At 33.8% G+C, this 23,138-nt stretch overlaps 1 protein-coding gene across 1 annotated transcript in view; it reads right to left on the reverse strand.

Annotated features, from left to right (window-relative positions):
- Window positions 1-23,138, reverse strand: part of LRBA (LPS responsive beige-like anchor protein) — a 620,537-nt gene that overhangs the window by 454,313 nt on the left and 143,086 nt on the right. The window contains 7 exon segments of the mRNA XM_032464781.1: window positions 3,184-3,317; window positions 11,708-12,155; window positions 14,963-15,122; window positions 18,276-18,383; window positions 19,488-19,615; window positions 22,177-22,357; window positions 22,766-22,919. Of these exon segments, the coding sequence (XP_032320672.1) occupies window positions 3,184-3,317; window positions 11,708-12,155; window positions 14,963-15,122; window positions 18,276-18,383; window positions 19,488-19,615; window positions 22,177-22,357; window positions 22,766-22,919 (1,313 nt within the window).

Below are 23,138 nucleotides of genomic sequence, written 5' to 3' on the forward strand. Positions count from 1 at the left end.
CTGAAGTCATCCCAAGGCACAAAGGTTTATGTTCCACAGGGAAAGATATTAACTGTACTTTCATATAAAGAAAATACGTAAGACCAAACCAAGACTAATACTAATAACCAAGCTTACCCAGATCTGCAAGAATAAATCGCCCAGCTCAGCATGTAATTACAATAACAATCAATTCAACCACAAATCACTTTTCCCAAATCCTGCTTGAACCCAAAGAAGGAAAATAATCTTGCAATATACTGTAAAGAGTGTATTTTTTTTTTAATGGCAAATAACTTAAATCAAGAGATCTACCAAAAAGAATACAAAAATCTATCAGTTGAAAATACTGATGTTGGAGAGATAACTCTTTATTTGTGGGATTTGGATTGCAAGTGAAAAGAGAACAGAATACAAGGGCAAGTATGGTAGGCAAAAATATGAAAAGTGGGCTGTGGGAAAGCAAGAAATAAAATGACTGAAAATACTCAATTAGGTTAGATTTCTTATCAAGGCAGTAATGTCCATGGCAGCAATCAATGGAACAGACTAGAAGTGATAAACTAAAATGGAGACACCATATAACAGTGACAACAAGAGTGTAATGACAGGAAGAGGAAAGGGTCAGGTACGAAAATCAAAACGAAGGACAAAAAGAAAGATCATCATCACAAAGATGACTTAGAATGACTTTAAAAAGGAATAAATTATTTTTTTTTAAATAAAGGGGACCAGAGAGGGAAAAGAAAGAACTAAAAATTCTAGCCCAAAATGGAAAAACCTGGAAACTATTTGAGAAACACTACCACCACAAATTATACAAAGTTTAAATAATAGGGGGCAAAGGTACATTATGGGCTAGATACAGGTTTTGTGGGGTTTTACCAATAAACACAATGGTCTTCAAGACAGCAAATTATTCTGTAATTCTGCATATGGTTCTTCAAGGAGAGTATTTTATAATAGATTTACCAGAACATATACAATGGCTTCAGAGAGAAATTTATTATATACTTTTATATCAACTATTGCCCATGTATCAGCTTTGTTTCTTATCTCTTCTGATACATGAATTTTGAAAAATATATTAAAAAGCAATCAGAGGGTCCTATTTGCTTTGTCCCATAAAATGAGATTAAAGGGCAATGTATTCAAAATAAGAGATAATATTTTACTCAGTGTACTGTGAACCTCTGAATTTACTACATATGCTCTGGGAACTTATCAGGAATTCACTATTTCTGAATTAAAAAGAAGGCATACAGCTTCATAGATATTAGTAAATTCTGCCTTTTTCCCAAAAGAGGCCAGCCTAGAAAAATCATAGTTGATTTTTTTAAGAGCTTTGGATGGGATGGAAGAACTGAAATTTGCATAACCAGCCCAAAATAGATTACCAGATTGTTTCTTCTCCAAAGTTAAAAAAAAAAAAAAAAAAAAAAGCATCAGAGTATAATGGAACAATAAGGAAGAAAGAAAACCTGCTAGAGTTCTACACTTTAATTTTTCTTTATATTTTCTAAGACAAGGATAAAAAAAAAATCTAACAAATATACCATACTATTGCAAGATGTTAATAACAAAGGAATGCAGAGAGGGTGAGATTTAGGGGGTAGATAGGAACTGTCTACTTTCCATTCAAACTTTCTATAACCTAAAACTGACCTAAAAAATAAGGTCTATTAATTTTAAAAAATGCTTTAATAAAACAAAAAGAGCAGAGCAGCACAAAACTCTGTCTACTACCACTGCAGCTTTTGGTTTCCCTGTGGAAATTTTTCGTCAATTATTTTTTCCTAAGTATAAAAATAATACAGAACTATTGGTAAGTTTTTGAAAAATATGCTAAAATTTAAGTTTGAAAATAAAATTTCCAGTAATTCAACCAGACAGAAATAATCAAGTAACTTCACAGTACATTTTTTTGCTTTTTCATGTAATAAAAGTATATACATAGTTCACATAGTTATGTAAAACACTTCATATAATTTTTTTTACTTAACTTGCTGTGAGCATTTTCTCTTATTTAACACTAAGAAATGTGTAGAGAATTAATCATACCTACAACTTTAAAAAATATTTTTGCTAACACAAAATAGTTACAGTGAAAGAAAAAAATGAGAAAGACAAAATAAACAATTACGGTCTTCGTTTCTGGAACACATGATATATAGTACACAGAAAGGAAAAATTTAATGTCCCTTACAACTGGCTAGAAGAAACACCAAGTGAGAAGCAGAACTCTCTGAGATTAGTTTAGCAAATAAAAGTAGAACAACAGACAGCAGGCATGAGATGATCCAAAAGATGAAGGAAAAACATTATACCTGGCTTTAATACAAGCCACCTAGTCATTCCTTCAAAATTTTTTTATTTTTCATTAATCTCATTCTAGTGTAACAAGAATCAATGACTCTTTTGTGGGGTTATTTTTTTTTTCAGTTGTTAATTTTTTTTAACAAAATACCACAACACTTAGAAAAATACTACTTATATAAAATAATATCCCCTTTGCCCTAACTTGGTCATTTTAATATCACACAGTCTTCAAGCTTACCTGGTATATCACTAAGCTTCCAGTCAACATTTAGGGATTTAGGATCTTGTATCCACACACACACACCCAAATACTTTTGTACTTGGAAGGAATATACAAAGAGGGATGAGCAAAAATCAAATTGCAGTAAGAGTTACTGAACTACTATGACTAATGCTAGAATGATGACAGATTTCAGGGCAGCATCCCCCTACCACGTCTCTAATTCAGAAAACCACGCAAGAGAAACCAAAGTGCTGGATATTATATGAACATCTGGTAACTGATAACCAGATTAAAAGACCAAATGTCACCAAAACTTTCACATATAAATCACTGTTTATACATGTCTTCGCAAGTGCAGGGAAAGGAAAAAAAGTATTAAGTATTTTAATAAATCTATCATTCATTCATGCATTCATCCACCCAACCAGCAGCAACCAATTACACACTACTACCTTCAAGTGGAGAAAATACTGAAATCCTTGATTTACTTCATCTGATATTACTCAAATTTATTCAGAAAATTATTGAACAATCAACAGTATAGTACAAAAGCATAATGATTTATAATATCCCTAAAAAAAATTTAACTTTATCAAAAATCCTAAGCTTTGCTAAAATGGGATCTAAAAACTTTTTTTGTTAGAACCACTGTTGAAACTCACCAGGTGATTCTCCTCCCACATCTGAGGCTTGGGCTGAATCTACTGAAGACACCACACTAACAGCATTGGTAGGTATACTTGTAGAAAGTGTGGAAGGTAAGGCTGACGATTTTTTTGTTGCAATGATGACACTTCTGTAATAAAGAAAGTAAACAGACTTTAAAATACAGATCACTCAAGTTAATCACATGAATTTCCGATCAGAAATAGGGAACTAACTTCTCTAATTTTCTTTCTTACCGCCATTTCGATGTACAATTTAGAATATACTCTCGATAAGAAATCTGTTCAATAAAAAGAAAACCAAGAAATCTCTTCAACAGTGTTCTCATTTATTTCTTTGTTTTTTAAGAATTGGGACAATGTTCTATGGAAATACCGTTTTAACATTTAAACCTGTATTCACTATATTCTTTAAATTTAGGATCATCTTTAATTTTCCAACTTAAGATATAACCAAAGGTATAAATAAAAAATGTTGGCACCTAAGTGGAAAAGAAATTAACTTTTTTAACTTCAGAAGTGAAGCAGAAAATTCAACATGTTTCTATAAGGATTTTAAAGCACTGCTAATTTGAAATGATAAAACCTTAGAAATCAGATATGAATATTTTTTAACATGTATACAACTCATTTTACTTTTTAACCCTAAAAGACTGTCTTTTGACAACATTACATAGAGAAAACAACACATAGGCATAAAAGCTAGATATAAAAATATCAAATAATCAAATCTGTTCATCTTGGGAATTATTCAAATACAAGTATTTATGATATACCAATTTCAATTAAAGTGTAATACTTTATACCAAAATAGTAACTAAAAGACCTTATTAGGCATAACTTAAAAGGCATTTTTAATTGAAGTTAGCTCCATAAACATGCAAAAATCCAGTTAATGAGGTAAAGAGGACAGCTGATATATAATGCATTCCCACAGCAGTGCTTACTTTTAATTACCTGATGTTAACCATAAGCCCAAAGTCTTCAACATTCAATTTACTTAATCACATCTTTTGTTGACAATATTGTAACTGCAAGCTTCAAGTATTCCCTTAATAGCTTTAAAGAATTCAGTTTCTAAATAAACTTCTTAGATACTTGATCCCAATAACTGTATTCAAAAGTGGAAATAATGTAATTCCAGTACTTTAAAAATATATTTTGTTTTTGATGTTACATCAGAAAGAGACAATACAAAGTGAAATAGGTTCCGTTTTACTCCAGTGCCTATCATGTGACAGCAAACACTGTTGCCAATTAAATCAAGTTGTCTCGTGCTAGGCATGGCTTATTCAATGTATTTGGGGATAGCTGGTGTCGCTTCATTATAAGGGTGACTGCCAATGTTAACTATACACTAAAAAATAGAAGCAACAGCCACCTGAGCCCTCAATCCAAAATGGTGTGCTTAAATCATGGTAGCTTATATCAGATGAAGATTATTAACTTTAGGGGAAGTAGATATGACCCCTGTGTGTGTGTGTGTGTCCACGTGGGCTGGTGGTACATTCAGAAAACTGAACTGTTTTGTATTAAAAGTAATTTGTGTATTTCCTACTAGAGGCAGAAATTTACAAGCCTATTATTTAAGAGAATCTCTAGCTACCTATTTCCTAGCAACCTATTTTTTGGGGGAGAGGGGAGAAGGAATACTTAAAAGTTTACTTTCACATTTGTTCCCAAAACAAAGAAGTAGCAAGATCTAGTTTCCGCATACAATAGATAAATACAGATAGGAGCAACAGAAAATAATATTTAGAATAGTGAAATTGGTTTTCTATATTTGAAATTTAAGACATAAACCTACCCTATGTACCAGCAACTCCACTCTTAGAAATTTCCCTAAGACAATATATGTTGAGAAAAAATGGGTAGAATAAAATTCAGAAAGGCTTTATTTTATACCAGCCAAAAATTGAAAACAGCCCTGAATCCTTTAAGCAGAAAAACGAATAAAAATACGGTGGTATGCTAATACAATGGAGTAATATTCAGCAATAAAAAGAAAGAAACAAGCTACTGATAAACATAACATGGATGAATCTCAAAAGCATTATGTTGACTGAAGGAAGCCTTATACAGAGCAACACAAACTTGGTATTTCTTTTTATATGAGGTTCTAGAAAGGGCAAATGTATCTGTTGTTAAAAAAACAAAAAACAAAAAACAAAGACTAGAACAATAATTGCCTGCAGAGGGTGGAGACAGGCATTGGCTGGGAAAGAGCATGAAGGAACTTTCAAGACTGATGATATCTTGATTGGAAACTTAGGTTACACAGCTGTTTAAATCTGTCAAAACTCATCAAATGGCACACTTAAGACCTGTACCTTTCATTGTATGTACATTTTATCTTATGAGCTATATCGACCACTGTTTCGAGATCTACATGCTGAAATGTTTAACAGTGAAGGGTTCTGACATCTGCAGCATACTTTGCAATCCAACAAAAAAATAAGACTGATGGATAGAAAGATGGATATATGGAGAATTGTTCAATGACACTAACAGCTAAAGGTTAATTGCAGAATCTCAGTGATGGGTCTCTGAGTGTTCACTACCGTTCTCTTAACTTCTCTGTACGTTTAAACATTTTCATTATTTCATTTTATAAATGTTGGAAAACTAGTAACAAGAAAACAAATTTACCACAGATGTCCTATAATATAATATGCACAATCTGTATTTGCCCAAGAGGACATGGTTAATAAAAGATAACAAAAGAACTTGACCTCATTTCTATTCCTTTCAACAATGGCCATTAATAATGCTTTCAATCATGAACAGCTATACTTTCCTTCAGTTCAGTAAATGTCTATTGTCCAAGATCTTTCACATATTCTCCTTCCTGACACATCTCATGGTTTCCTACATGAATTTACATTTAACCAGCATTCCTTACACTTCTCAGTATGCTTTGATAGTTCTTGAGCTGAATGTGTACATCATTTCACAACTCTGATCCTTTGTTCTGCCAAGATGCCTTCCTCTTAGTCCTGCTTGCCAGCAAACTTCCTTCTCACCTTTCAAAACCTTACTCAAAGGTAAGCCTCCTCAGACTGCCAAGTCAAAGTTCATAATGCATTATTCCTTGTAGTCCTACAGGATCTTAGTATATAAACTTATAAATTAATAGCTGCTATGATTAAGCACTGACAATATGCCAAGAATTATGACTCCATTCACAAAACAGTCCTAACATAAATATTACTTCCACTTAAAAAATGTAAAAAGTAAAAGCTCAGAAAGGTAAAGTAACTAACTTGCCAAGGTAAAGGCAAAACTGCCCCACAATTCCAGGTTTGTCTAAATAAGAGCCTCAAATTTCAACTATTTCCTCATACTGACCTTTAAGTTTTATTATGATAAATTCACATACCATACAATTTATTATTCATTTAAAGAGTACACTTACATGGTTTTTAGAATGTTCAAAGAGTTGAGAAACCATTGTCACAATCATATTAATATTTAAACATACTCTATATTATAGTCATTGATAAGCAATGGTACTAAAGACTTCCAAGATAAAAAATTATCTATGTCCTACTACAAACATACAAAAATGTATCTGCTCACAAATGGAACAAACCATATTCCTTGGGCCAGCTATGTACTTAGTACATACTAGAGAAATAAAATAAATCAATTTCAAAATTCATTGACTGATTCAAATCATCTCTGAGGAAGTAACACAGTAATACTTCAGCTTTGGGCTACATAAAAACAAAGAAAATTCAGTCACAATGATTCACTTAAAAGGATATTAAGCAGTAGGCAGATTTCAGGATATTTTCATGCCCTTTACCAACTGTTGTTGCTATTATTATAAAATTTCAGTGTAAAAAAACCTAAAATCTTCAACAGAGGGGGAAAATCTTTAAAGCTGTATTTATCATGTTTTACAGTATTTTTTTTTAAATGCACTGTTCTCATGCTATAGCTTAAGTGTCTACTTAAGAGACAAACTGAAATCCTTGCTAATATTTAAGAAAGAAATCACTGAATTTTTAATATCCGCCATCCATTTTAACAAAAAGCATTTCAAATGTTTTGGCATTAAAAATTTGGAAGATAAGTATGTCTTTTAGTTAGGGAAGCTATTTTTCCAAACTTTCAATTAAAAACCAATTACTAAAGTATAAAATTGCACATATTATTATTCTTTTTATTTATACTCATCAACTTTAATGAATAATTAGTATTTGTTAGGCTCTATACTAAGGACACATATGAATTATTTATATTTTCAACAACCCATGAGGAAATTAAACTTACAACAACCCATAAGGTAAATATTACATACTATTATGTCCATTTTACAGATGAGAAAGAAGTAATTTTCCTAGGCCTCGACAGAAAGCAAGTATAAACACTGCTGACTTTTGTGGGGGTTTTTACCTGAACTAGGGAGTCTCTTTTTTTTTTTTTTTTTTTTTAAGATTTTTTCTTTTAACTAGTAACAACAGCAAAAAGAAACAATGTCTTTCAGATCACTAAGGTTCAGAAGTTCCATTTCAGAAGTACTATCAGTTTGAAATATCACAAACTTTCATATAAATGCTATTTTATTTAACATGCAAATAGTCCACTGAAAGAGAAAAGAGCATTTTAAGCCTAGTACTTCAGTCCCTAAGGATCTAGTTGAAAAGCCAGACAAGCCCTTGAACTTTATCAAGATAAATCCCTGGCATCCACTAATCACCAGAGAGGATCTTCGAATTAGATAAGAGCAAGAATTCCGGCATGGGAATGAGCACAAACACCTTGCCATCCACAAAGGCCCACAACCTGGCAGCCTTTCAGCAAGGTTCCACTCATGTAGCTGTTACTCTAAACTTTCCAGTTATTGCTTGGAAGTTGATAATTCTTAAGATATGAGGAGAGTTGTGATTTCTGACACAGCATTCCAGAGATAAACACACGATCAGAGGGATGCTTTGAAATTCTCAAAAGGTATTCCTCTGGTCTAAAGCTGCATGAAAACCGTTTTTCAAAAGGTATCTCTTACTAAGAAAAAGAGGGGGAAAAACAGAGCAGTTTGCTTGCCATCAGACAATACATTAAATGCATACCAAACATGTAAATTCCAAATAACACCCTGAAAAATGCTATTACCAAAATCCCCCTTTGTTTTTCTATTTCAATGAACCCCTTAAAATGTATTCCCTAAGCACAGTTTCCTAAATAAGTTCACAACCTACTTACTGAAGGTATCACTAAGGTATAGACTTAATTTCTACCCTATTTAAAAAGAAAGAAATGCCAAAAATATATGAAATTTGGGGCATTTCTAAGGAAACAACTTTTGAGTGTATTAGAAAGGTATATTAAATTTAAAAATCTATACAGTAAGTTTTTCTGACTACTCAATCTAAGAGTAATATAAATTCAAACAAATTATAAAAATTATGACCATTAAAAAACTAATCATTTACACTTTTTCTCTCCCTCACAATATAGCCATTGCAATTTGTTATATAATTTTTGAGGCATATGTGAACATATATATATTTGTTTGAAAGACCACAAATTCCAAACAAATTGTACACTGCTTTTTTCATTTAATAATAAATCTTCAACATCACTTTATATCAATATATAGTATCGTGCTTTTCTCTCTTTTAATGACTGCACAGTATTTATTATATATGTATATGAAACAACACATGTAAGCAATCCTTCATAAATTAGCAACTATGTTTGCAAAGCACACCCAACAAGGTCTAGAGTCCACTGGCCGTGGCTCAAATCTTAGCTCTATCACTTACTAGCAAGAGCTTAAGCTACTTACTTCCTTTCCGTATGCCTCATTTTCTTCATCTCTAAAGTAAGACTAAAAATAGTATCCATCTATGCACCTACCTACCTACTATCTAAAAAATGCACTTTAACAGGCCTTCACAGAGTAAAAGCTCAACAGGTATTAGCTTAACAATGAAACTCCTCTTACAGTAGAAAACATTCTATACTTGCATATATGTACTGTATAAACATCCAGAGATATAATTAGGTTTACATATGTTAAATTTTAATTAATAAAATTAACTGCCAATTTTCCCTTGAATAAACTGTACCAATATGCCCTCTCAAAAACAGAAAAATGTTTCTTCATATCCTCACTAACACTAGGCACCATCTTTTACATCTCTACAAATTTAATCAGATGAAACAATCTTCTGGTTATTTTAGTATTTATTTCCTTCATTATTTGTGACATAGAGTATCTTTACATATCTGCATATTAGCAGTATTTCTCTTCTTATATGAACTACCTGTTCCCGTCATTTGTCAGTTTTTCTAGATTAGTCCATTTTATCCGTTTTTTAGCATTATATGTATATACTGAGAATACAACCCTTTTACCTGCAGTATGTATTCCAAATACTTAGTGTCCATATAATCACGCACACACACACCAAAGAACAGCAGCAGCTGAGGGTTTCAACAGATGTGACAGCTCGGTTTACATTTATTGATGAATTTCTCCAAGCTAAATGCTTTACATTAGTACATCTTCAGTACATTTCACACCAGTACATACTGTTCTGCTTTTCTTTTCTGTTTAATGGCAATATGGTATTACGCGATTTAAGGACAAGGAAAATGAGGCTCAAGAGGATGAGGTAACTTGTCTACTACATTCACTAATAAGTCATAAAGCCAGAACGCAAACTCAGTTTGTTTGATTTCTAGAGTCAATATTTTAACTCCTATATTTCAAAGCCTATTAAAAAAAGAAAAAGACATTTGAATCTAGCAGCCACTATATCTATAATGTCACTTTATACACATGCCAATATGCTATATACCTGGAATTTAGACTCTTGTCAATCTCTTCATTCCAGGACACTGACTAACTTTTAAACAGAGGTAGAGGGAACATGATGACAGAGGATGGCAAAAAGATTTTCCACTAAAATTATATACTCCCTGTGTTCTTTCAGAGCATCTTAATTACCATAAAAAATTTTAACCAGCTTGGTATATCCAATGTGTCAGCAAGTCTGAAGCAGAAAACTAGGAGATGAGATAAAATAAAGAGAACTGCAGATAAAGAAATAAACAATCAGACAGAGGGAAATTATGATGATGGTATGTCAAAAGAAAGCAGAGCCAACCAGAGGGGAATCCCAGAGGCCAAATCACAGACAATTTGAGCAACAACATAAATAACAAGAACAACAGATTATAATTCATTGAATAATATAGGAAACCATGAGACCATAATGAATGTACTGAATTCATTAGATGAAGATAATAAGAGTCTCAGAGCACCTCTTCACAAGGAATACCTTAACAGTGGAGAAAACATCATTTTAATAAACGATCAGGATGAACATCATCAGTAATGAGATAAAACCATGTACCACTTGTTACAACACAACAGGAAGAAACAATGTCACTTCTGTGATATTACTGCCAAAGATGCTTTAACTTGAATCTAACCCTGAGGAAACATTAGACAAATCTAAACTGAGGGACATTCTACAAAACAGCTGGGCTCTCATCTTCTAAAGTGTCAAGATCATTAAATTCAAGGAAAGACTAAGGAGCTGCTCTTCCAGATTGAAGGAGAATAAAGAGACACAACAAAAAACAACACATAATTCTTAATTGGATCCTTCTATTATAAAGAGCAGTATTGAGACAATTAGTGAAATCTGAAAGCTGTTTGAAGATTAGAAGGTAGTGATATAGCAGTATTAATTTCCTAATTTTGATAAACGTATTGTGGCTACATAGAAAATATACAGTATACTACTCACAGATAGAGTAACAGAGTACATATATGTCCACGTCCCTTCAAATGACTCAGGAAAAATAAAAGTTCTTTTAACTGACAACTTTTCTATTAAATTAGAACTTGTTTCCAGATAAAAATATTGAGTTTTGAAAAAGAATGTGTTTCATAACTCTAATATATACATGCCTTACAGATAGAATTGCAGAAAATTTTAAAACATAGAAAAATTTTAGGCAAATTAGCAGAAGGTTTCTTAGGACAGCCAAGTCAAGAGTCTGCAGTCAGCTTTCTCAAGCTGTCAAGACTCTCCATACTTTGTTGAATTCCTGAGTCTATTGGAATTCACAGATTCCCACTTTTTTTCACAAAGGCTAACACAGTACCAACAGCAGGGAAGTGAAAGGCAACCATTTGTAAGTATTGGTGATTTCTAAGTTGTAATGAAGAAAAAAATTGTTTAAAATACAACTTGCCCGTGTATCATTAAAACTATTTTACATCATCTTATTGATTATATTGATAAGTAAAAATCTGAAATGATATACAAATCCTACAACATAATATCCCTGTAATTTTTATAAACTAGATCGAACATCCCCTTTTCTTTTAAATTGTAGTCAACATACAATGTTGTGTCAATTTCTGGTAAAATATCCCTTTTTTATATTGAAGCTACAAAATTTAGCAGAGTGAAGTTAAATTCCTGTTCACCTTGTAAATCTTTATAATTTATACATTTATAAGCATACCAAAACAGAAGACTATTTACACTACCTGTCAAAAGATCTGAACTGCACAGGTTGTTCAACAGACAGATCGCCAAGAGCTCCAAGGCCAGCCGGTGGCAGGAGGGCAGAATCCACTGTGACTCCATCTGCTGGTATGTTAACCAAGCTTCGGAGAATGTCCTTCACGTTGACATTTTTTGAAACTGGAACTGACGGTGCAGCCTTGTTATCCAACTCATTTCCTCCATCATTTTTGGTTTCCTGAGATTTATTGACTTCTAAAGAAAGAGTGCACAGCACCTCACTGATTGCATCGGGGCCTGCACTGACACTTGGAGGTGCCACAGGAGAAGCTACACTCACACTGCTTCCTAAACCAGTAGCTGTTTCTTCCCCGATGCCCGAGTCCCTCCTTCGAGCAGATGATGTGCTTCCCGATTCCTCCACTGATGCCGGAGATAACGGGCTGGATGCTGCTGGTGAGCTTTCCACATCTTACCCAGAAAGAGAAGAAAATATACAAATAAAAAAAATTCAGAACCCATTTTTGATATATGACTTCTTAATTTTGTCCTAATATCCGTCTACTATTTTAAATTATGAGATATATGGCATGTTCTAAAAGGCAAAAATAAATTACATAATCTATAAAATGCGTCACATAAACACACAGCATCAAAATAGATAGTTTAATAAAACAATAAATAATAACAAAGTATCTGAGAAAATCCCAAACTGAACATGACATACCAATGAGTTGAAAGCCACTGGCCAACAAGAAAAAGCCCAAAATCCTTAGGATAAAATACAAGGTTCTTCAATAATAAGAGTCTACTAGGACATACACTTCATCAGGGCAGCGAATTTGTCTTCTTTAATATTTCATCACCAGCACCCATAACAATGCCTGGGCCTACAACAATGCCTAGCAAGTAGTGGGTGGTCAGTAAATACTTACCAGATGACTATTCATCTCCACCTTTATCTCCTGCTACCCACGCCATAGCACATTATTCTTCACCACAGTAAACTGCTTGCTGAACATGGGACGTGTTTTGAGCTTCCATGCCTTTATACATGGGCATTTCTTCAGAGACTGATCCCAACACATCTACCTCAAACGTGGTTTCTACTGCTAAAAAAAACTTGTTACCCCTCCTACAGTGCATGAATAACTCAATGATCCTTAAAAGCTAGTTCAATAAGTAGCACTACCTTTTCTATTTGATTTTCATTTCTCCAGCCAGGCATTCACTCCATTCCAACAAAAATGCTAAGTCCAATAGTCAGTTCTCAGTCCTCACATCACTTGACACAGCTGCAGCAACTAGTTATTCCCTCCAGCGTGATAACACTGTATTCACTCAGCTTACAGGACACCACGCTCATCTGGTTTTTCATCAACTCTCTCACTGATTGTTTCTCAATTTTCTTCACTTCTTTCTCTCACTGATTTCTTAAATCAGAGGGACTTAGTTCTTACCCCATTTATTTTTTTCTGGCAACATTTATTCCCTTTGTGGTCTCATTCACTCTCAAAGTTCTAAAAACCACTATGTCAAAAAAAAATTCAGACTGTTATCTGTAACTGCCTATTCTACATCTTCTATGTCTAAAAGACATCTCAAACTCAGTATGTTGAAAACTGAGTTTCTTATCTTTCCTTGAATATGTTTTACCTTCAGTCTGTTCCACTATACTTTATAATCATTCTTGACTACCTTCCACCTTTCACATATCCACACCCAATATTTTAAAATCCTGTTTTCTCACCATCAGAACACATCCAGAATCTGACAGAGTCTCACCAGCTCTACAGCTACCACCCCAGTCCATCCCCACATCACCTCTTGTCTAGATTACTGCAATATCCCCCTAGCTGGTTATGTCAGACTGTCACATGAATGGTTCTACAGGCCCATGCCTCCTGGCATTCACCCCCTTGAGAAGTCCTTGAATCTGGGCTGGGCCTGACTTACTTTAACCAGTAGAATGTGAGAGACAGAGCACTGGGCCAGGTCTGTGCCCAGCCTTTAAGAATGTCAGGCAGCTTGTGCATTCTCAGAATCCCTGCACATCTCTGTAAGCAATCTGGCTACCCTGCTAGAGAGAACATGCATAGAGACCACATAAAGAGGAAGAGGACCTCCTAACTAATGGAGCAAAACCACAGAATTCAGCTGAGAACAAGTATCAAGGCCCCACACATACAAATCCAGCCAAGCCACTGCAGTCAGTCAGCCCTAGCTCTTGAGGCCATCCTAGCTCAGACACTAGATACATGAGCAGAAGATCCATCTCAGGCTTTCAACCCCAGCAAACATCATCTGGAGCAGGGGTGAATCATTACCAGTGTGCTTTGTCCAAATCAAATTCACAAAGTCAGGATAAAAAGACGAAAACAGTCGTGGTTTTAGCGTCAAGGCAGTGTGCTACATAGCAGTACATAACCAGAACACTGGTTTTCCTTGCCCTGTAGGGCACAGTCTTAAAACAATCCCAAGTGTTAATTTCAGAAACATAAATCAATTCTGACTCCTGTTTTCGTTGTTGCTGTTGTCCTTTTTGTTGTTGTGTTGTGGTTGTTTGGGGGGGGGCGGTTAGGACATTATTGTGCAATCCACCACAATCTTAGGTCATCTTCCACATGATCCAGGCTGTTAAAAGACTTGTTTTAATGCTGTAAGTGCTGCTTCTACCAGCATATGTTAAAATAAAGTGTGATTTATTTTTCCACAAGTAAAACAAAAACAAAAACAAAAACAAAAAAATCCACTCATTAGAACATAAGCTCCATGAGGGCAGACTTCTTCCTTTGTTCATAGTGAACAAGTATCTAGCAGGCACTGAATGAACACATACTGGATAAGCAAATCACCTCTGCTGGGAAGCAGCTACTTCTACAACTACAACGGCTGCTTCTCTAACTGTACATCTTATAACTGGCAGCTACTTCAATCATTACAGTTATTTGTCAACAAATCTGTCTCTAATAAGAAAATATAAGTTACTTTTTCTCCACAACAAATGCTAAGGTAAATAAAAATGTTTACTACTTTATTTGTGAAGAATAACATTTTTTCACTTATCTTTCAATTAGATGGCTCATAAAAGAAATTATCTCCCAATTGCAATTAACTACATGGTACTTAAAATATTTAGTTACTAATAAAAACAAATGAATGCTCTCACTTTATACATAAATGGATTTAAATTCCAGAAAGAGTATCTTAACTAAATCATAAGTAGGTAATGTTTTATTTGAACTTTGGATGTTAGGGAATAAAACATGGAAACTTACCAGGGAGTGATAAATTTCCACTTTCACTACCAGATTTCTTAAATGACTGGCTATGCCTTTCATTGTGGGGTTCCAAAATGTCTCTGTACTTCGAGACCATAAGAACAGAGATAAAGTATACAACTGCCAAGGCTAAAAATTGAGCTTGTTTGCTGTCCTCCTGGGGGAAAAGAAAATGAATTGATCATGCCACTATTAAATAACACATTTTAACTCATTTTACCTGACCATATTAAATACAAAACACATTAACAAATCTTTCAATATACACAGAAAATAGTAATAAATTCATCCAAGCAAAGATTAGGCAAAGGCTTTTGGAAAAATGCCTGTAAATGTGAAGTTTTATGCTTGTAAAACATGGAGAGAGAGAATGTGGTTCATTTTCTTAAATTAAGTGACTCAACCTGAAGAGATATGTCCTAATATACTTTATAAGATTAATCAAATAGCAATTATCATTATAAATGAATAATTATGTTTACTTCTAACCATAAGAATTAAAATGTTTTTAAAAAATCACAGTAACAGTTTTTCTAAAAGATAAAACACTCAAGATAAAAAAGTAAGGTTATCAGACACAGAACTGGATGCCAAAGAAATCCTCAAGAGTATTTTAAAATAGTACAGACAACCACGCACCCAGGATTGAAACTACAGTGTTTGCCAGCAAAAAAAGAGGCAAACTAGATTCACCTCTAGAAAGATCCTGGCTTCGTCTCAGCTCTACAGATCACCTGCATATCTGTGTATCAGTGATCTCTTCATCTAGTGAAATTCCCCATTTTCCAAGGAATCCTAACACATCACTAATTTTGGTAACTTTTCAAAACAGCTTGGAACTTAATTAATTTAAAGGAGAAACTCAAATTCATCCATTAAATACTGCAAACTAACGGTGCCCCAACTAGCAGATAAATTTAAGATGAAGAAAACAAAGAACATTGTTGCCTAGCAGATAAATAAAAGGAAACAAGTGGTACAAATGAAACTAAAAGTTAACAATTAATGAGTATGAAAAGTTTTAGATACAACTTCACAGGAAAAAATGAGATTTCAGGTTCTACCTGCATAACCACTTGATAGAATTATCAGACATGTTTATAATCTGACAAAAATCTTAGGTACTTTTTAGGTTCATGTATAAGGCTTATTAGTCTTGAGGGAAAAGACAAATGTGTATTTTTCCTTTTTTATTAACCATCTCTTTCCTCCAGAAGTGCCTGTGTTCCTCTGCTATGCAATCCTACATCTATTACAGTAACTGCTACTAACGATATCGACATTAAAAATGTAGGCATATAACTTACTTGGTATTCTTAATTCATTATAAATTATGTATGCCTATCCAAATCCTTAATTAGCCCATTAATATGTTCAATGTTTACTAACTACAGTATGAAGTTTATAGCGTATGCCTGATCTGTGCCCATAAAAAATATCCCATAGGTCCTAACTCCTGAAACAAATTTGTTTTCAATTGAAACTGTCATTTATTGAATACTTACTATGAGTCGGGCATTGTGCTATGTACTTCATATACATTCATTAACCTGTTCACACAACATGAGGCTTAGAGAAGTTAAGTAAGTTGCCTAAGGGCATACAGTAAATGAAAAAGCAAATCTGAACTAGCATTACAGTGATTAAAAACCTTAACTCTTAACCTCAGGGTACTAATTTTTTTATATCCCCAGTCTTAGGTCATTTCTTTTTTCTTCAAAGTTTGCTTATGCTAGAAGCGCCTCTGGGATATTGTTTGGAAAATATGGTCTTTTCTCTTTTTGAAAACTTCTATAAGGTGATTATGTAACTTTCACAATTACCAAAAAATTAAAATTATTTGTTAATGTCAGAAATGATAAGGTAGACAGAGGAGACACTCTGATTCTCTGTCCAAATACTGTGATGTAATAAATTATTAGAAAATTTGAAAGAGCCAAATTGTATAGAGCCAGGGTGAGGAGTTTTTATTTCATTTTAAATGCTATGGAAAGCCATTACAGAAGTTTTAAAGCCAAAGAGGTATGTCATTTATTCTAGATTTTTAAAGATCACTCTAGGAAATACAAAGTTATAGGGCAACAGACAACACCTGCTCAAGAAAAGAGAGTGGGGAGAAAAGGAAGCAATATTTGGTCCCAAAATGAACCAGTCACTGGGTGCAGAAAAAAACAAAAGTTGATGGTCTCTTAATTAGTAAGAAATAATATTTCTTAATTAATAAGAATAATAATTCTCAATAATAGCAACCAAAAAGCAAAAAAGTGAGGTCAAGTGAGGCAGTATAGCATAACGGTTAACATCGAAATCCCAAGAATCAGATTCCCAAGGTCCTTAACCCACTTCTACCTCTTAATACTTGTGTGATCTTAAGGCGATTATTTAAGCTAATAGTGCTTTTTTCTTATAGGATTATTCTGTGAATTAAATGAGGTAATACAAATAGAGCATCCAGTTCTATGCTTAATATGCTGTAAGTGTGCAATAACGGTAATTATAGCTAATAAGTATTATCTGTAACTACTATTAAATTGTATACATGTATAAAACAGTGAAGAATCAAGAGAGGACTAAAGCACTGGAGAAAGAGGAGGGAGAATTTAAAATGGAAGTTATAAAGTTTATATTTTTTAAAAAACTTATATGTAATATTGAGCAGCCAAAACGTAACACACAGCAAGTGTTCAATAAATATGAATGAGAATACTCCAAATCCCAGCGAGTAGGATCACAAGTGATTTTTATTCTCATCTTTATACTTTCTTAAATAATGTTACATTTTCTGCACCAGACTCTGCCATATTATATATCAAACTAGCTAAAATAAAACTATTTTTCATCTTTAAAAAATTAAAACCACCACACATTTCATCATATACTTTCATATCATACAAAACTTTCAGAGCATAGATCGCTGGGTCTGAATCCTATCATTTACTAGTTCCATTGGCTTGAACAAGTTAGTCGCACTCTCTGTGCCTCTAATTCCTCATTTATAAAATGGGAATTACAAAAGTACACGACTCAAGACGTTGTTGGAACTAATGAGAACATATAAAGCACTTACAGTGCTTACTATGTAATAATGTGTTATTCTTTTTAGTATCTTTACTCTGATATATTAGCTCCAATTATATAATTAATACTTTCCGATATTCTAAGATTCTAAAATCACTGTCAAGAGAACTTGCATCTAGGCCTTCCTATCTCTACTCGACTATTTTATATCACAACGAGTATTCACTCTTCGGGCCTATGAGGAAATATGCTATTAGCTGATATATTTTGTAAAAGAAATACAGTAACTTACTATGTCTCTGAAGACAACTGCTCTAAGCCGATTAATATCCATGTCTTGCAGAAGCCTGTCAAAATCTCTTACTGGAGACATACCACCAGTTACAATGTCCAGTGGACTCTAATTAAGACAAAAAAAAAAAATGTACATTACACAGACATTTTTAAAAATAAACATGTATTCCATAGGCTATAATACTGTTTTCCTCAGTTTATTTTCCTACTTCTTTCTCTCTTCAGTTTTTTGGGTGCCAGGATAGAGGTGGGGGGTGTAGCAAGCAGTCATGAAGGAAAAAAGAAACTGCGTGCTGACTCACCAAGTACATGAAATACAAACTGACTTATCTGAAAGACAAGGTAACATGGACACAAGGAAACTAAACATGGAAAATGTATAACCAGAAGGAACCCTACTTTAAAAAGACACCTGCACCCCAATGTTCATAGCAGCACTATTTACAATAGCCAAAACATGGTAACAGCCTAAATGTCCATCGACAGATGACTGGATAAAGAAGATGTGGTATATTTATACAATGGAATACTATTCAGCCATAAAAGTGACAACTTAACGCCATTTGCAGCAACATGGATGTCCCTTGAGAATGTCATTCTAAGTGAAGTAAGCCAGAAAAAGAAAAATACCATATGAGATCGCTCGTATGTGGAATCTTAAAAAAAAAAGAAAAAAGAAAAAGACAAATGAACATAAATACACAACAGAAACAGACTCTAAGACATAGAATACAAACTTGTGGTTGCCAGGAGGGAGGAGGGTGGGAAGGGACAGACTGGAAGTTCGAAATTTGTAGATACCGACAGGTATGTGTAGAATAGTTAAATAAGATTATACTGTATAGCATAGGGAAATATATACAAGATCTTATGGTAGCTCACAGTGAAAAAGAATGCGACAATGAATATATGTATGTTCATGTATAACTGAAAAATTGTGCTCTACACTGGAAATTGACACAACATTGTAAACTGACTATAACTCAATAAAAAGAAAGAAAAACAGACAAGATTAAGTATAAGCAAATCTTTACTTACTGTATATTTAAACACAAACATTGAAGGTTATGTCCCCAGACTAAGATAATTATTTTAAGACCTCTGTCAGATTTACTTAACTTTATGTTGAAATGGACAAATATATTTAAGATCTTAATCATAAAATAAGAGAGTAATTTTTAAACTTGAATTAATTATTCTGTACGCTTACCTTTGCTGCAGATTTCCCCATGGGAATCAGGCTGGGTATTGTTTTCTGGCCTTTAGCTGTATCACCTCTACTTTTCAGCTGTAAATGCTGCTGACACTCTAAACAATTCCTTACTGCCACTGCACACACTGTAATTTAAGGAAAAAATTGGGCAAGAAAAAAATTGCATTTAAGATTATGGAACTGATAAAAATCATCTATACAAGTTACATAAGATCATCTTTGAAACAGATTACCTTCAGCAAATTCCTAAAATGTCCCTGGACTTTATCACCTGTCTGTTTTGCGACTGTTAGCTACCCTATTAGGGTCCACTGCTAACAGAAAACAAGTTCAATAATCTTAATAACCACTCTACTGTTTCTCAGATCTCATCTAAGCTACATGAAATGATCTTTTAAGGAGGAAAAGATAGGGGAAAAAAAGAATTGAAAAAAAGGTGTAAGAATAAAGAAAGTAAATCACACTGCCATCAACTAGTCCAGGATAATAACCCTCTGTTACCTTCATTAAAGTAAAATAGTTAAACTAGAAACTTGCAAGTTTTTCTTATAATGTTTATCATTACTAACAGAGAATGATAGGGGTATAGCATTAAAAGGACTATTTATAGGGTCTACCTCTTACTGGCTTTCATTAAAACTATTTGAAAAATAGGCAACAGAAAAGAGACTGTGATTAATATACAGTCCACAATTACCTCTCTAAACAGCTCACTAATCAGGCAGTTAACTCAGGTTACTTACAAGTTGTTGAGTTTTAAATGACAAAACAGGTAATACATAATTGATCACGAATTGCTTTCTATCATGCAGTCATCTCAATTCCCAAACAAATTGGTAACACTGAAGGTATCTGAACTCAACTAGAATGGGAGAGCAAATTAGGAACAAAGTAGCAAACTTAAGTGGGAACTCTAAGTACCATCAGACTATCATATGCTTAGCAGGCACAGAATTGAAAAGGGAAAGTGTTCAGAAAGGTGCCAAAAGAGTAACAGAAGCTGGAGAAAAGGAAGGAAGGAACACAGTAAAGAAGGGGAGGGAGAGAGAATGTGCAACACAACTCTGTCAAATTTGGAATCAGGCCCAGGAAAATAATTTTTCTACTACGTTTGTCACAGGTTGTATAAAATCAGGTTTGCATCCACATTACAAGCTCAAAAACCACAGCAGATGGCCAAATATCAATCACTCTCAGTAGTACAACTTATTCTTACTGTTGCCATCCTACCTTCTCACCCTCAGCCTCAGGATCAAAACATTTGGATTCTAAAAATGTACTCTTTGTAGGAAAGTGGAAAGGTTTACAAATGGCATACATAAAAGCAATGGATTCTAAATATAAAAGCAATGGATTCTAAACATTTTAAGTATATTACTGATATAAAGTTTAAGGCTGTATTCTATAACAGAAAGTGTAGGGAACACTAGTTAAACTATATTTAAATTCCAACTTGACAGATTTATAGCTTTTGAATTTTCAGTAAGTTTCCTAACTTCTCTGATCTCAAATTCCCTCATGAATAAAAGGAAGAATATGGAACTGAGTAAAATAATTGAATGAAAGAAAATGGTTGCAGGCTCACTGTGAAAATCAGCAATAATGACAAATGACTGTAGTCAATAAATAACAGCTTTTGTTTGGTTGTACTCACCATTTGAATCTCTCTCAATGAGAATTTTAAAACAACTTTCTAAAAATAGTATACCAAGCTCTTTAGAGTATCCTACGTACTCTGAATAGCATTTTCAGTGAAAATAATTATTGCACCAAAAGAATCTAAGTACAAGCACATCTGTTTATATAACAGATATTCTTGCTAAATATGGGAAAATATTTCATTAACTAATTAGATTTTCAACTGCTGATATTGTATTTTCATAGGTGCCTTATTTCTGATCTGTCTTCCTATGGCCAAGGTACCTAAAGATTTTGCTTCCATTTCTTGGTCCCCCTCCCTACACCTACTTCTCTCAATTTAATAAGTAAATCATTAACAAAGTCTCAGTATTTACAATTAGTTAAAGGAAATTTGCTGCAGAGAGAAAAATTATTTTGCTTCACTGAAGAAAGTTCAGATATTACTAAAAATTCATTTCATTTATTTCAACTTTTACCTAAGGACAAACTGCTTCCAGGAGAAGAACAGAGATTTAATAATTTTATTAACTGCTTCAACAAATTATCATAACATGTGTGAATAAAGGCTGATCTTGAATGATGCTAGTTTAGAACCTTGCTACTCAAGTGTGTTTGTAAGAGAAGCAGCATCAACGTTACCTGGGACATGCGAGAGAGACGATCTTAGGCCTCATCCCAGACTCATATAATCTAATCAGCATTTTAACAAGACACTCTGGTCATTTATGTGTATGAATCATCTTAAAGTTTGGGAAGCATTACTTTAAAGCAAAAAAAAGATGGGGCAGGGGAGGTAATGCCAACCAGAATCAACCTAGCAGAATTTTCAAACAATGTCCTTTCTCCTCTATGCAACTTCACAACCACTACTATAGCATAGTACAGATACAGCTCTCCATTCTTTGGAGGTTAAAAAGTAGCAAAAGACAAATTGCCTAGCACACATTTTCCCACCAACAGGAGAAAGAAAATATTCGATTTAGTATGTCTGGATTACTGAAAAAATTTTAAGTAAATTCCTAAGTAATGGATTTTAACAGCTCACCCAGTCGGAGACACTGCCGCAAAATTCCTCCAGATGACATATTTTTTTCAGCTTCAATTTCAGTAAAGCCAAGAGAACTTGCAAATATAAGCACATCCACAAGACTGATTAGTCTCTGCAAAAATGTCACAGAGGCTTCTACTGAAAGGCCTTGAGTAGGTTCAATATTCTCCAGCTCATGCTGTAAGGAATAAAGTTTGACATTTACATCTATATTCTGCCAAAAATCCAATTTTATGAGACACATTCCCCAAATTTCTAAATTTTATAAAAAGCCAGGCTTTCAGAAATCTAGTTCAGTAGAGTGATTTCATTATCATTTCATCTAAAAAAAGAGGCATACATACAGGTGAAATACTGTCAATCATATTTCTCACTAGCTGACTCATCCCTAAGAATTCAACATTCTTTTTAGTCCTTTGATTCCTGGAACAGATTCTAAGGTCCTTTCAGGTAATTGTAAAAGATTCTGTTGCTTTTGAATTATAGAACCTATGATTCATAGTAACTACCACATTCAAGTTTTAATCAATAAAAAATGCATAAGTCATGTTTTCACACCAATTTTATATAGTAGTTATGTCCTTACTGTAGCCGATGTAGCAGCTGAAAGCAATGGCAGTATACCCCCACAAGCCATGACCATATTGTCCATCACTTGAGAGATGAGATGAATTGTGTTGTGTACAAAGATGACATTATCACTGCTATTCACGAAGTCCATAACTGTCTTTGTTGAATGGCTGTCCAAAGATAAATGATGTTTACTGATAAAGCTAAAGAAAGGAAATCACACTTTGCCTACTTCAGGGGAGGGAGGATAAGGTGCTTTTGCTTCATCTTGAAAGCTGAGGAAAGATAATGATGCAGCAGGCATTTTGGGGGGTGTATACTTCCTCAGAAGATGTAGACCATTCATATCAGTAGTTACTATCCACACCCTTTCTCAGTGTTGAACCATT

Source organism: Camelus ferus, chromosome 2 (assembly GCF_009834535.1).
Source record: "Camelus ferus isolate YT-003-E chromosome 2, BCGSAC_Cfer_1.0, whole genome shotgun sequence".
Classification (NCBI taxonomy): domain Eukaryota; kingdom Metazoa; phylum Chordata; class Mammalia; order Artiodactyla; family Camelidae; genus Camelus; species Camelus ferus.